General features: G+C 45.6%; 1 protein-coding gene across 2 annotated transcripts in view; it reads left to right on the forward strand.

Moving 5' to 3' along the window:
• Nucleotides 1–252: 252 nt before the first annotated feature.
• The window catches only part of PODN (podocan), a 35098-nt gene continuing 18782 nt past the window's right edge, over nt 253–16568 (forward strand). Inside the window, exons 1-4 of one of the 2 annotated variants that reach the window (XM_069981627.1) lie at nt 253–387; nt 10478–10739; nt 11394–11487; nt 11678–11742. In XM_069981627.1, the coding sequence (XP_069837728.1) occupies nt 10482–10739; nt 11394–11487; nt 11678–11742 (417 nt within the window). In that variant the 5' untranslated portion in view covers nt 253–387; nt 10478–10481. The remainder of the gene's footprint in view (nt 388–10477; nt 10740–11393; nt 11488–11677; nt 11743–16568) is intronic. The other variant, XM_069981626.1, reaches the window with a different exon arrangement.

Consider the following 16568-nt stretch of genomic DNA (forward strand, 5'->3'; position numbering starts at 1 on the left):
AGTACAGAGCTCCCAGTGCAGACAGGTGCAGTCTAGACTCCAGGCTATAGTATTAGTGCACAGTTCACACTGGTCTACAGGTGGCACAGACATCAGCTGGGGTGCATTGGGCTGGGACCTCCATTCCTCCCTCCATCCCACTAGTCCTATACAAACCCCATCTTGTAGACTCCCCCATGCAGATGTGCAGTCAGTGGCTCCTGCCTCCATGTTCGCCTTCTCCCCTCCCCTCAGAGGCTCCTGATATTTCCACAAAGCCCCTCACATCTGCCAGGGAAGGCAGGACGTCCCCGTCCCACATCTGGGCTGGATCCTGGAGGCTGCGATCAGAGGAGACTGGACATGGCATGAAGTGACTCTCAGCTCCTTCATCTCCTTCTCAGCAAGGTGAGGGGGAGGCAATGGGGTCAGGGGTCAGGGGTATGGAGAGGTATACTGAGGGGTCAGGGGTATGGAGAGGTATACCGAGGGGTCAGGGGTATGGAGGTATACTGAGGGGTATGGAGATATAGTGAGGGGTATGGATGTATACTGAGGGGTATGGATGTATAGTGAGGGGTCTGGACCTATAGTGAGGGGTATATGGATGTATAGTGAGGGGTATAGTGAGGGGTATGGATGTATATACTGAGGGGTATGGACCTATAGTGAGGGGTATATAGACGTATAGTGAGGGGTTTTATGGATGTACATATACTTACAGGGGTCCAGGGAGTTGAGATACGGGGGCTATTGTGTTGTCACCAGGGATTTTCTTTCCTGACATTTGCCCTTGTAATCCCCACCTGCTGCTACTACAACCTGCAGAGCATGCTGGGAGTTGTAGTGTCATGGCTGCTGGGCCCCACATTGGAGATCACTGATCTACTGGAAAAGGAAACTTTTTATCGTCTTTTGTCAGGAATCTAATAGGACACAGATGTAGCAGAGAGGAGTTTGCTTCGTGTTACCTCTCTCTCTGCGTGGCCTAGTTGTCCTCTTGCTCTGGTTCTGTACCGGTGTCCGCAGACTGAGCTCTGCGTCTCCTCTGCTGTAATGTTATACGTTTTATCATCTCATCTATAATATTAGGCGGCAGCTGTGGACGCTGTCAGTCTGGGCCGCAGCTTGTGTCAGAGTGATCAGCGCTGATCTCTGCTACCAGATGAGATCACACTGAGAGATACTGAGGGTTGTTTGATGATCGGCCAAGATGCTTCTATAGGATAAATGTCAGAATCACAAAATATACAGATATGGCAGAGAGAAGGGTCACTCCTCAGGATAGCATTTATTTCCATATACACACAGGCACTGGGAGCGCTGTACTGGGAGCACTTCACTGGGGGCTCCATTCCGCACTGGGAGCTCTGCACTGGGAGCACTGCACTGGGGGCTCCATTCCGCACTGGAAGCACTGCACTGGGGGCTCTGTACTGATACCGCTGCACTGGGAGCGCTGCACTGGGAGCTATGTACTGGGGGCTCTGCACTGGGAGGTCTGCAGTGTGGAAACTGCACTGGGGGCTCTATACTGGGAGCACTGCACTAGGAGCTCCGTACTGGGAGCGCTGTACTGGGAGCTCTGCATTGGAAGCTCTGTACTGGGGGCTGTGCATATTATCCCGATATATATATGTGTGTGTTCTCCTGCTGTGTGTGTGTGTATATATATATATATATATATATATATATATATATATATATACATACATGTTCTCCTGCCATATATATATATATATATATATGTTCTCCCGCCGTATATATACATGTTCTCCCGCCGTATATATATATATATATATGTTCTCCTGCCGTATATATACATGTTCTCCCGCCGTATATATACATGTTCTCCCGCCGTATATATACATACATGTTCTCCCGCCGTATATATACATGTTCTCCCGCCGTATATATACATGTTCTCCCGCCGTATATATACATGTTCTCCCGCCGTATATATATACATGTTCTCCCGCCATATATATACACATGTTCTCCCGCCATATATATACATGTTCTCCCGCCGTATATATACATGTTCTCCTGCCGTATATATACATACATGTTCTCCCGCCGACCGCCGTGTATATATACTGTACATGTTCTCCTGTCGTATATATATATATGTTCTCCTGCCGTATATATACATGTTCTCCCGCCGTATATATACATGTTCTCCCGCCGTATATATACATGTTCTCCCGCCGTATATATACATGTTCTCCCGCCGTATATATATACACATGTTCTCCCGCCATATATATACATGTTCTCCCGCCGTATATATACATGTTCTCCTGCCGTATATATACATACATGTTCTCCCGCCGACCGCCGTGTATATATATAAATGTTCTCCTGTCGTATATATATATATATGTTCTCCTGCCGTATATATACATGTTCTCCCGCCGTATATATACATGTTCTCCCGCCGTATATATACATGTTCTCCCGCCGTATATATACATGTTCTCCCGCCGTATATATATACATGTTCTCCCGCCATATATATACACATGTTCTCCCGCCATATATATACATGTTCTCCCGCCGTATATATACATGTTCTCCCGCCGTATATATACATACATGTTCTCCCGCCGTATATATACATGTTCTCCCGCCGTATATATACATGTTCTCCCGCCGTATATATATACATGTTCTCCCGCCATATATATACACATGTTCTCCCGCCATATATATACATGTTCTCCCGCCGTATATATACATGTTCTCCCGCCGTATATATACATGTTCTCCTGCCGTATATATACATACATGTTCTCCCGCCGACCGCCGTGTATATATACTGTACATGTTCTCCTGTCGTATATATATATATGTTCTCCTGCCGTATATATACATGTTCTCCCGCCGTATATATACATGTTCTCCCGCCGTATATATACATGTTCTCCCGCCGTATATATACATGTTCTCCCGCCGTATATATATACATGTTCTCCCGCCGTATATATATACATGTTCTCCCGCCATATATATACACATGTTCTCCCGCCATATATATACATGTTCTCCCGCCGTATATATACATGTTCTCCCGCCGTATATATACATGTTCTCCTGCCGTATATATATATACATGTTCTCCCGCCGACCGCCGTGTATATATACTGTACATGTTCTCCTGTCGTATATATATAAATGTTCTCCCGCCGTATATATATAAATGTTCTCCCGCCGTATATATACATGTTCTCCCGCCGTATATATACATGTTCTCCCACCGTGTATATATACATGTTCTCCCGACGTATATATATACATGTTCTCCCGCCGTATATATACATGTTCTCCCGCCGTATATATACATGTTCTCCCGCCGTATATATACATGTTCTCCCGCCGTATATATACATGTTCTCCCGACGTATATATATACATGTTCTCCCGACGTATATACATACATGTTCTCCCGCCGACCGCCGTGTATATATACTGTACATGTTCTCCTGTCGTATATATATAAATGTTCTCCCGCCGTATATATATAAATGTTCTCCCGCCGTATATATACATGTTCTCCCGCCGTATATATACATGTTCTCCCGACGTATATATATACATGTTCTCCCGACGTATATACATACATGTTCTCCCGCCGACCGCCGTGTATATATACTGTACATGTTCTCCTGTCGTATATATATAAATGTTCTCCCGCCGTATATATATAAATGTTCTCCCGCCGTATATATACATGTTCTCCCGCCGTATATATACATGTTCTCCCACCGTGTATATATACATGTTCTCCCGACGTATATATATACATGTTCTCCCGCCGTATATATACATGTTCTCCCGCCGTATATATACATGTTCTCCCGCCGTATATATACATGTTCTCCCGCCGTACATATACATGTTCTCCCGCCGTATATATACATGTTCTCCCACCGTGTATATATACATGTTCTCCCGACGTATATATATATAATGTGTTCTCCCGCCGTATATATACATGTTCTCCCGCCGTACATATACATGTTCTCCCGCCGTATATATATATGTTCTCCCGCCGTATATATACATGTTCTCCCGCCGTATATATACATGTTCTCCCGCCGTATATATACATGTTCTCCCGCCGTATATATACATGTTCTCCCGCCGTATATATACATGTTCTCCCGCCGTACATATACATGTTCTCCCGCCGTATATATACATGTTCTCCCGCCGTATATATACATGTTCTCCCGCCGTATATATATATAATGTGTTCTCCTGGCGTTTACAATCCATCAGCCATATGGTTTAAGTATCTTTCAGCTGAAGCAAAGGTTCTTGTTCTTATTCCATAAATAAAACGTCTTCCTGAAAAACCAAAAATAACAAAAAAAAACCTTGCGTCCACAACATGCTGAACTAATCTTAGCTGTGCCTGGAAATCATATCCGGATATTAGTAAATGAACAGATGACAAGAAAGATCTCCGGCTTATTCCAGGGCTTCCTTCTAATTACTCATTATGTGGGGTTCAGCGTCCACAAAGAGCGTCTCTCTGTCCGGAGGACCCAGCACGTCCCTGTATATAAAGCAGAGCCCATCAATTTCAGTCACCACCATGTAATGCTTCAGCTGTCCTGTGGTGGCGCTGTAGAAGAGTTGAACACTTGCTGCCTGGTTTCCCCAAAGCCGATAGATGGGAGTCTTAGGGTCTGTTCAAAGCAGAAGAAAAAAAAACTTTAAAGGGACAGTATATCAGAAAGTGACTTATTATATAAATAATTTTTTTTATGTTAAACAGATTTTTTAAGAATTTTTGGTGACATTTTTTTAATTTTGCATTTTTCTATCTATATTATAATATAATCCTGATATCTTGCAGTTTTCACTGCACCACTGGGGATCAAACTAAGCTGACACTTCCTGTTGTGTCTGTGGTGATAAGAGGAGGCCGCAGTAAAGTGACCTGTACAGCATTGCAGCGTCATGTGACACCAGTAGATAGAGGAGTCAATAGCAGTTCCCTGTGGAATGACCTCTTCACAGGTCACAGAGCGCGCTCAGTAATGTCTCACATTCATCTTAAGGGGACAGAGTCTATATATATTGTCGTCTATGTCCATGAGGCTGTAAAGTATGTCACCAAAAGCTGTTTAAAAAAGATCAGGCAAGATGGCCGCCCCCATAGCAATGCACAGAATAATTAATCAGAAAATAGAAACGGATTAGAAAAAAATAACAGGTTTTAGTATCTGACTGTAATCTGAAAATCTAGTCGACACTTCCCCTTTAAGTATTGTAAATGGTTCTCTAAGGTTTGTGGATTCTTGGTTGGAATAGACTGTAGCATAAGACGTCGTGTAGGAAGATGGAAGGAATGTAGAGACGGCCAAGTGTGAAGGAATGGTGATTATATCCTAGTGTAACCACCACGGGTTCCATGGCATCTCACACCACACACACTGGACACGTGCTGAGGGATGTCAGCACCTCTGACCAGCCCCTCCAGCATACCCACATCTATATATATATATACAGAGAAGAGTAAGGAGTGATTGCAGCTGATGACTTGTGCTGAACAATGCCACAGGCAGAGGGGCAGACAGGGAATACAGCAGCTTTTGCAGACTTGCTGTGTAGAGAGAGTCTGCTGTATAGACCAATGTTTTTGTCGCAGCTTTGGGTGGTGTGGGAGGGGAGTAGGCAGGGTGGGAGGGCTATGATGGAGAGCTGAGGGAAAGTAATGCATTCTGGGACTTGTAGTACTGACTGGCTGCTTACCCAGGAAGCACAGTGATGATATGACGTAGACAGAGACTCACAAACACGTACAACAAATGACTTTTTTGTGGATTCAGAACTGGAGCAGACAACTAACAATTCTATAGGCTTCTGCAGAGTTTTTTTTTATTACTTTTTTACCTGATGTCAGAGTACCCCTTTAAGCCATTCTCCCATGGCTGAAAGCTGATATTCAGACTGCCTATATTTGGGCTTCCAGGCTGGGCCCCTTCCTCCTCCTCCTCCTCCTCGGTCCTCTGTTCATACGCAGGGCGTCCGCCTCCACATGGATTTTCACCATGAGAACAGGTGCAGACAAAGTCTACAAAGACGTCCAGTATGGCGAGTGTATAAAGACGTCCAGTATGGCGAGTGTATAAAGACGTCCAGTATGGCGAGTGTACAAAGGCGTCCAGTATGGCGAGTGTACAAAGGCGTCCAGTATGGCGAGTGTATAAAGGCGTCCAGTATGGCGAGTGTACAAAGGCGTCCAGTATGGCGAGTGTATAAAGACGTCCAGTATGGCGAGTGTACAAAGGCGTCCAGTATGGCGAGTGTATAAAGGCGTCCAGTATGGCGAGTGTATAAAGACGTCCAGTATGGCGAGTGTACAAAGGCGTCCAGTATGGCGAGTGTATAAAGACGTCCAGTATGGCGAGTGTACAAAGGCGTCCAGTATGGCGAGTGTATAAAGACGTCCAGTATGGCGAGTGTATAAAGACGTCCAGTATGGCGAGTGTACAAAGGCGTCCAGTATGGCGAGTGTATAAAGACGTCCAGTATGGCGAGTGTATAAAGACGTCCAGTATGGCGAGTGTATAAAGACGTCCAGTATGGCGAGTGTATAAAGACGTCCAGTATGGCGAGTGTACAAAGGCGTCCAGTATGGCGAGTGTATAAAGACGTCCAGTATGGCGAGTGTATAAAGACGTCCAGTATGGCGAGTGTAGAAAGGCGTCCAGTATGGCGAGTGTACAAAGGCGTCCAGTATGGCGAGTGTATAAAGACGTCCAGTATGGCGAGTGTAGAAAGGCGTCCAGTATGGCGAGTGTATAAAGGCGTCCAGTATGGTGAGCGTACAAAGGCGTCCAGTATGGCGAGCGTACAAAGGCGTCCAGTATGGCGAGCGTACAAAGGCGTCCAGTATGGCGAGCGTACAAAGGCGTCCAGTATGGCGAGCGTACAAAGCCGCTGCGTTCTGGCAGCCGATTATCTCTCGTCCCCGAGACTTATAGACCCCTTCTCTATTAGAATAATCATGCGTGGTCTGCGAGCGCTTACGGGGGAGTACAGGAGATGATGTCTGTCAATGGACGTGCAATAAAACTTCAATCAATACTTATCAGGTTTCAGACATGTTGTGGAGTTGGCGCAGCAGTTCTCACTATCGTAGTCATACAGCCCAGATTTTAATGGATGGAAAGAGACCAGGTGCTACACGCTGCCACTGAGCGAACCTCAAGTACATTGGGGTTAGTCCGAACCTGTGTGGTGTGGTACACCTCCGGTGTGGAGGCGACACGGCCGGTCACTTGATAGTACATGATCCAGATCTGTAGTGAGAGTACAGAGAGTGGTACAGTCGTGCTGACTGGATTGTGTGCTGAGAGATATATAGAAGAATCAGAGGAGTAGAGAGGAGGATGTTGTGAGAGTCCCAACCCAAGTAGTACTGTGCTCTGCCGGGATGTTGGAGGTAGAAATAGAAGAATACTTGAGAAGAGAGAGAATACTTGTGCCTGTGTTTTGACTCTTTTGGTCTTCACTCCATCTATTGCCCTACCAGTGTCGGGGGACCCGTCCTAGTGGGTGACACAAGCCCCAGACCTTGTTACCTGGGAAGAGCGGAATGCTGAGTGTTCCCTGCTTACACCCATGTTGCAAGAATCTGGATCAGTTCCTTTACTTGCTTTATGACTACTGACCTGCACTGTGTCTCTCCTTGTCCATGGCGTGGGTTGAGATGATCTCTGACTTGTCCTCTCTAGTGAAGAGTTTAACACTGCATAGTGCTGAGTGGAGTTACCTGAGGAGAAACTGTGAGTTGCATCCTGTCTCTACAGAGTCTAACGACAAAAGACACTACACTACCTCTACCCATGTGACTTCCTATTTACAGCCCCTGTAAGGTGTGCTGTGAGTGGGTGAAGAGTGCATATGTGAGAAGTAAAGAGAGATATGGTAGGATAGAAGAAGAAATTAGGCTCATTGGTCTACAGATCCATGTGACATACAAATAAACGATAACTCTTTCAATACTACAGCTGTGCAATAACTAAGTACATATACTTACAATAGCGACATCTTGTGGTGAAACTTTAACACTACTACATCACCACTTACATCCAAAAAGTACAGGCTTTTGTGAAGGGTGTAATTACTAGCAACACCCGTGGTGGGATATCACACCTGAACACTTGACATTTGACTACTGGTGGCTGAAGAGGTCGGATGCGGGTGGATACCGTCCTTAGGGCAGCATCCTACTTCTTCAGCCACCAGTAATATGCAGAGAGTTCAGGTTTGGACTCGAAGTTCCCTCATGTTTAGACGCTTATGGCCACTCTCTGCCTGCACCCAATAACCGCATGCCTCCTCCAGCAGACCAGGGCCAAAGCAGCCATTCATTCCCCATTCATCATACTGATATGGCTGAAGAGCAGATCCCTGTCCCTCACCTGCATGGCAGCAACCAGATATGTCTTACACTGGTAAAGAACTAACACGTGCAGTATATGTGAGTGGCCGAATTATTTCCAGAGTCATTAATGTCCCTGGGGGGACAGAGAGATATCATGTCTGTGGTCCAAACCTGACCTGAAGACCACTAAGGTCCCAGGGTGTAAAGATGTCTCTCAGGCCAGTTCAGAGCTGGTACACAGGGTATTAGTAGAAGCCTCTAACCTGGTTTTACTTCTATTTAAAAATCTCCAGTCTTCCAGTACTTATCAGCTGCTGTATGTCCTGCAGGAAGTGGTGTATTCTCTCCAGTCTGACACAGTGCTCTCTGCTGCCACCTCTGTCCATGTCAGGAACTGTCCAGAGCAGCAGCAAATCCCCATAGAAAAACCTTTCCTGCTCTGGAGATTTTTAAATAGAAGTAAATTACAAATCTCTATATAACTTTCTGACACCAGTTAATTTGAAAGAAAAAGATTTTCGCCAGAGTTCCCCTTTAATAGCTTGGTAACATGAGCTTTATACACTTTATTCCTGGCGACTCTTACTCGTTGACTCAGTTGATATTCAGATTTCCTGTTGATGAAACTTTATCGTATTTTCGTCATTATTTAATGAACTTCAAAGAGCCGTCAGGTGGCCGTGCCCACGGGTTGTGACTGCGAGGGCGGCCGGCGTGCTGGGAAGGCCGGAGTCCATTCTCTCACAGACCTCATTAACTCCTCTCCTGTTTTCTCATCTGTCACTGTGATTACTGTGCGGGGACAAAAAAATGCAGAAATCTGCCCGGATTTGTATATTTTCCATGTCAGTAAGAGGCCCCAGCGTGGAAACCACCGACACCGCTCCAACAATGAGCGAGACAGCTGGGAGGATTCAGGGTGACCTCCGATATACAAGGGATATAGACCAGGGGTAGACCACATCTGGGGGACTTCACTGCAGACTCATTGGTCTCAAAAGGGTTAAAACCACTGAGAATTTCCGTGAATAACACTAATATTCCCATCACCGGGACACCTGTCACATAGGGCAGAGAGGGAACAGGAAAGACTGGAGAGTTGGAGGAACTGAGCAGCAGCAAATCCCCATAGAAAACCTCTCCTGCTCTGGACAGTTCCTGACATGGACAGAGGTGGCAGCAGAGAGCACTGTGTCAGACTGGAAAGAATACACCACTTTCTGTAGGACATACAGCAGCTGATAAGTACTGGAAGACTGGAGATTTTTAAATAGAAGTAAATTACAAATCTGTATAGTTTTCTGAAACCAGTTGATTTGAAAGAAACATATCAGTACGGCCACCCACAGAAAGGGGAAAAATAACCCCTAACTAGTGTGCGGCTAGTGTGTATAGGTGCTGGTGCGGAGGAAAGGAAGACTGAGTCCCAGTGATGAATAAATAGAACAGCTTTACTGTACAGTCTCTGAATAATACAGAACTTTGACATTGTGCACTTGAGAGTGATAAGTTAACTTGTACCTGTGTTTAGACTGATGTCTGACCACCTTCTGCCCTACAGTGTCGAGTGTTCCGTCCTAATAGGGGGATACAAGCCCCAGCCGTGGTTACCTTGGTGAAGCTAAGAGTCCTAGGGTGTCCTGGTGTCACCTACGCTGCGAGATAGAATACATAGACCTTCCGGTATCTTTGTTCTATCCAGGATATTTTCTCTTGTAGCTTAGGATACTCCCCTTCACTTTGTAGTGGTTCTCGGCATGGGCTGAGGTTAATCCCTGACTTTCTCCCTCTTGAGTATCTAGCACTGCATAGTGGAAATAGTGGAGTAGCTCCATTGGACAATGAAAGTACATAATACCTCCCTTAACTGTGTTTTCCTGTTTAATAAAGTTCCTAGCCACCCAGATTTACAGGGAACCAGATTTACAAGGTGACCAGGTGCCTCCATACAGGGAATACCTGACCAGGCCACGGTGCTGAATCAGGACCCTGCTTTCTCCAATTTGGTGGAGGACCTAATCATTTTCTTTTTTTGACTTACAACAATTCCTCGAAACATACCCCAAATCTCACGTTCTGCTTCATTCTCTGCAGTGCGATGCGTCCCTGTGGTTTGGCTTTCCTCTTTACGCTCCTATTGATCTTCTCCCATGGAGTACGAGGACAAGAGGAGGATGAGGAGGAAGAAGAAGAGGAGGAAGAGGAAGAGGAGCAATATGAATTGGTGACTTCTGCCCCCTTGGATTGTCCCAAGGACTGTACCTGTACCCAGGAAGGGGTGGTGAACTGTGCCGGAGTGGATCTGAAGGAGTTTCCCGTTGATCTTCCTGAATATACAAACCACTTATCATTGCAGGTAGATAAAAAGGGGGAGATAAGATTTCTGTGTGTGATGATGGTGATGGTGGAGACAGTGTTGGTGGTGGTGCGGATGATGGTGATGGTGGAGATAGTGTTGGTGGTGGTGCTGATGATGTAGTGGTGGTAGAGATAGTGTTGGTGGTGGCGATGATGATGATGTAGTGGTGGTGGCAAAAAATGTTGTGATAATGAAGTGGTAATCATGGTCATAGTGGTGGCGATAATGGTGGTGGTGATGGTGGTGGTGGCAAAGAAAATGGAGGTGGCAGCAATGATGGTGCTGATGATGGTGATGGCGGCAGTGATTATGGTGGTGGTGGCAGCGGTGATGACGATGATGGTTGTGATGGCAGTGGTGATGGCGGTGATGATGGTGGTGATGATGATGGTAGTGGCAGTGGTGATGATGGTGATAATGGTGGGGATGATGATGGCGGCAGTGATGATGGTGGTGGTGGCAGCTGTGAAGGCGATGATGATGATGATGGTAGTGGAGGTGATAATGATAGTGAAGGTGGCAGCGATCATGGTGTTGATAATGGTGGTGATGGGGGGGGGGGGGGGTTGATCTATCTAGTCACACTATAAGACTATATATATTTACATTGCCGGTTATAATCTAACCAATTATCTGCTTAAACTACCATAGAATAACCGAATAGAAGAAATTCCTCCAGAGGATCTGATCCGACTTCACAGACTTGAAACCCTGAACTTACAGAACAATCGTCTTACATCAAGAGGTGAGAAATATAACCTAAAATTAACCAGAGGCAGAATGAGAACCTCCCGGGCCCAATGCGAAGCCTGTACAGGACCTGCCGCCCGCCATGTGTAGTATATACTTGTGGTGGATGGGCCTGTATGGTAATGGAGTGTTCAGGGGACGTACAGTATGTGCAGCCTGGAAAACCTTTCCTCCTCTCTCCTTAGGTCTCCCGGACGATCTCTTTGAAGAGTTAGAGAATCTTAATTACCTCTACTTGGCAAATAATAAGGTACGGCCATTCTCTCCTATGAGAAATCACCACAATTTCTTATTCATTATATGTTTCCCAGGATTTTATATTCTCTTCATAAAAGTGACTGACTTTACAAAAACATTGCAATCTTTATATCGTGCTGATTTTACACTCCAGAGCTGTATTTGCAATTCTGTCTCTAATAACTTAGCGGAGCTCCTGCAGTGTTTCTGCTACTGTGACTGCAGCTCAGAGACTTTCAGTGAATGCAGTCAGTATGCGCTCAGCTCACTGGGATGGACCCGGATTCTTAAAGGGGTTGTTTTGGTCTGGTCTTTGTCCCCCTCTAGTCTGGTCTTTGTCCCCCTCTAGTCTGGTCTTTGTCCCCCTCTAGTCTGGTCTTTGTCCCCCTCTAGTCTGGTCTTTGTCCCCCTCTAGTCTGGTCTTTGTCCCCCTCTAGTCTGGTCTTTGTCCCCCTCTAGTCTGGTCTTTGTCCCCCTCTAGTCTGGTCTTTGTCCCCCTCTAGTCTGGTCTTTATTACCATCTGGTCAGGTCTTTATCTTTTGGTCTCGTCTTTGTCCCCGTCTACTCTGGTCTTTGTCCCCCTCTAGTCTGGTCTTTGTCCCCCTCTAGTCTGGTCTTTGTCCCCCTCTAGTCTGGTCTTTGTCCCCCTCTAGTCTGGTCTTTGTCCCCCTCTAGTCTGGTCTTTGTCCCCCTCTAGTCTGGTCTTTGTCCCCCTCTAGTCTGGTCTTTGTCCCCCTCTAGTCTGGTCTTTGTCCCCCTCTAGTCTGGTCTTTGTCCCCCTCTAGTCTGGTCTTTATTACCATCTGGTCAGGTCTTTATCTTTTGGTCTCGTCTTTGTCCCCGTCTACTCTGGTCTGGTCTTTGGCCCTATCTGGAAAAACTAGAAAAAAACTGTCTGATCTGGTCTTGGTCCCCATCTGTTTTGGTCCTGTTTGGTCCTGTCCCTATTTGGTCTACTCTGGTCTTTGTCCCTCTTTGGTCTGGTCTTTGTTTCTGCCAGATCTGATCTTTGACCTTGTCTTTCTTGGTCTTTGTCCCCGTCTACTCTGGTCTGGCCTTTTTACCTATCGGACAAAGCAAAAAACAAAAACCATGTAATCCATCCTTTTCTGGTCTTGGTCCTAATCATTTTTGGTCTTGTCTTTGATCCTGTCTTGTCCAGTCTTGTCTTTGTTCCTGTCTGGTCTTTGTCCTAGTCTGTTTTGGTCTTGTTTTTGTACTTGTGTACTCTTGTCTGGTCTTTGTCCCTATCTGAACAAAAAAGAAAAAGACAAAATAAAGACAATCTGATCTGGACTGTTCCGGTCTTGTTTTTCTCCATATCTGGTCTGGTCTGATCTTTGTCCCCCTCTGGTCTGGTCTTTATTACCGTCTCGTCTGGTGTTTGTTCTAATCTGTTTTGGTCTTGTCTTTGTCCTCGTCTAGTCTACTGTACTCTAGTCTACTCTAATCTGATCCTGACTGTTCTGGTCTTAGTTCCTGTCTGTTTTGGTCTTGTGTTTTTTTTACATATCTGGTCTGGTCTGATCTTAGTCCCCCTCTTGTCTGCTCTTTGCCATACTCTCTTGTCTTTGTCGCTGTCTGTTCCAGTTTGGTTTTTGTCCTTGATAAGTATGGAGTTTACAATTTGCATCTATAGGAGCTCTTTATAGTGTGTAACCCTAGGTGTTTCTGGTGATCACACATCCATACTCATGGCCATGACTATAGGCCCTATAACGCAAAGCGATTATGGGCCGTATTTTGCCGATTATCGGCCATTATGGACGATAATCACTTTGTGTAATAGAAGGCAACGATCAGCCCACATGCACATTGTCGGCTGACCCTTGTCTTTCAACATTTTTAAAATTTTTCAATGATAGCGACAGTCTGCCAACCATCGCACCGTGCAAGACCAGCAGCAGCAGACGGCCACGTGCTACGTGCTCCCCGCTCTTACACGCTCATCAGCGAGCAGGGAACGAGGAGCAAGTGAGCACTGATCTGACAGGTTGGCGCACTCTTGCTCCTGCTGATCGGCCCATGTCATAGGAGCTTAACTCTTCTCAGAAGGAGGGAGTGACTGAGGGAATGGCACCCGTGTGTCTTGTGGCACAATGTGTGGGTGCAGACGCAGCGCAGGAAAAATGAGCAGTAGACGGTAGAAGAAGACTTAGTCTTGCATGACATTGGATAGGTTTAGGGACTGTCTTGGGGACATTGCCTAAGTAGTACAGTACTCTGCCAGGACAGTGTGAAAAGTGACTTAGTGTTGCAGAAGAAGAAGACCTTGTACTCACGCTTAGGAGATGTGAACAGAATAAGAAGACTGCCTTTTGCCAAACGAGTCCAGAGACTGTCAGGTTTGGTAGAACGAGTCTCGAGTAGAACTACTGGGTGAAGCTAATCCCTCTAAATTACCCTTTAAGGCCAAACAGATACCAGAGGAATATTTCAGTTTAGGCCCTTTGTCCCAATGAGGATCAATCCTTGATTTTGTAGATTGTCCTGACTTGTTAGAAGGATCCCAGGTGTAGGCAAGGATGGACCCAGTGACAGTCACCCCACCCTTGGGCTTAGCACTGCATAGTTACTTGAAAGTCTCTCATAAAAGGCATCTGTAGCTGTGGTTCCTGACAAGGGCACTGGCCCTGGGCCAGGCCCAGATATACACTGCAGCAGGAACTCTCTGTCTGTGTCTTGCTATTTCCACTAAAGAGGACCCTCCCACCAGGAACTAACTAGGTTATATAGGGGTGACTGGGTCCAACCTCCCATTGGTGGGGAACATAACAGAAAGAAGTGTGATAGGAGGATGGTGTGTGTGGTATCTGCACCAGTGATTGAACAGAACAGTGAACAAGGCAAAGTTAACCCTTAGACCAGGGGTAGGGAATCTTGGCTCTCCAGCTTTTGCAACACTACAACTCCCAACAACTCTTGTAGTTTTGCAACAGCTGAAGAGCCAAGGTTCGCTACCCCTGCCTTAGACCTTCAGCTGTGCACAGAAACAGGGGAGAGTGAGACACCAAGTGGTGATAGTGGGAAAAGGCACCCATCATCCCAGAGTGTGACACCTGACAGAGACACCTGTACTGGAAGACTACACACAAATATACATAAACATTTTTTTTTCAATTAACCCCTTAAGGACCCATGACGTACCTGTATCCCAGTGGATCCAGCGGCACTATGAAGTGAGCTCAGGAGCTGAGCAGTGTAATGCGGGGGTTCAATCGTTCTGTCTGACTGTCGGAGGACTCCTAGCAGTCAGATTGGCGATCGATACATAGGGGGAGATTTATCAAAGGGTGTAAAATTTAGACTGGTGCAAACTGCCCACTGCAACCAATCACAGCTCAGCTTTCCTTTCAGCACTGCCTAAAGCTGAGCTGTGATTGGTTGCAGTGGGCAGTTTGCACCAGTCTAAATTTTACACCCTTTGATAAATCTCCCCTATGCACAAGGCCACAGGCCACAGGCAGGCTCTATGCAATGATGGCAGATTACACTGATCAATGCTATGCTATGGCATAGCAAAGATCAGTGTATTAAATGCAATGTAAAAATGTTAAAGTCCCATAAAAAGTGTAAAATAAATTTTTTTAAAAGTTTTTAAAAAACACATGATAGCCCCTCCCCCAATCAAAAATTAATTCACTCCCTTTCACTTCCTGGATAACATGGTCATCATCCTCTCCAGCAGCCACAGCCCGCACAACTCTGAGAGTCGAGTAGTGACATCACCATTTTATCCAGGAAGTGACATCACCATGTTATCCAGGAAGTGACATCACCATGTTATCCAGGAAGTGACATCACCATGTTATCCAGGAAGTGACATCACCATGTTACCCATGAAAAGACATCACCATGTTATTCAGGAAGTGACATCAACATGTTATCCAGGAAGTGACATCACCAAGTTATCCAGGAAGTGACATCACCAGGTTATCCAGGAAGTGACATCACCAGGTTATCCAGGAAGTGAAGCCTTGATGCAGTAGTAAGTGCAGGGAAAAAAAGCACTTTATAAGCCTTTCCCTTAATAAGTGTATATTGGTGATTTGTAAAACTTTTGGGGGGCAATAACATTTTCGCCGGACTTCTCCTTTAAGTTCATTTTGGGCTCCGTCCTTAAAGGGGTTAAGTGTAAGTAAATCCCTTTATTAAAGTGGGTGCCCTATGATGATGATTTGTACATTTTTATGACATTTTTGTCTATTACATTTTTATGGTGATTTACAGTCTCGAGAAACTTTTTTATGGGTTTTTTCCTTCCAAGCTTGCTGGGAAGAGTTAGTAATAAGAACTAAATAAAACACTTTGAGGAGAGGCTGCTGCTTAAAGAGTCCTGAGACACGAGAAGCTTACACTGGCCCCGGGATGACATTTGTAGTAAGTAGAAATGCTGGGCTGGCGTCCATGAGCGCTGGCTGGCTGTCCGCTATGTTACATAGCGTTAACCCTGTCAATATACTGGGAGTAGACAGTCCAGGATCGGCACCAGCAATGTTCTTGGAAGCCTAAAGGAAACAATGAGCAAACGTTAGCATGTGACGGCCACGGAATATTCAGGCAGGAGGAACAGTAACTTACTGACCTATTTGGGATATGTCTTGGCTTTGTCCGAGGTTCTAAGGATTCGGCAAATGGCAAACACAGGCGTTGTGGTTCCTCTAATTCTTGTCAATGTAGAGAAAAACTATAAGCTTGTGGAGTATAAGGGAAAGGTGTAGAGAGCGTACACCAGGAGTCAGATGTACAGCTGTAGTTATAGGATGTAGAGAGCGTACACCAGGAGTCAGATGTACAGCTGTAGTTATAGGATGTAGAGAGCGTACACCAGGAGTCAG

The sequence above is a fragment of the Dendropsophus ebraccatus genome, chromosome 8, assembly GCF_027789765.1.
Source record: "Dendropsophus ebraccatus isolate aDenEbr1 chromosome 8, aDenEbr1.pat, whole genome shotgun sequence".
Taxonomy (NCBI): Eukaryota; Metazoa; Chordata; class Amphibia; order Anura; family Hylidae; genus Dendropsophus; species Dendropsophus ebraccatus.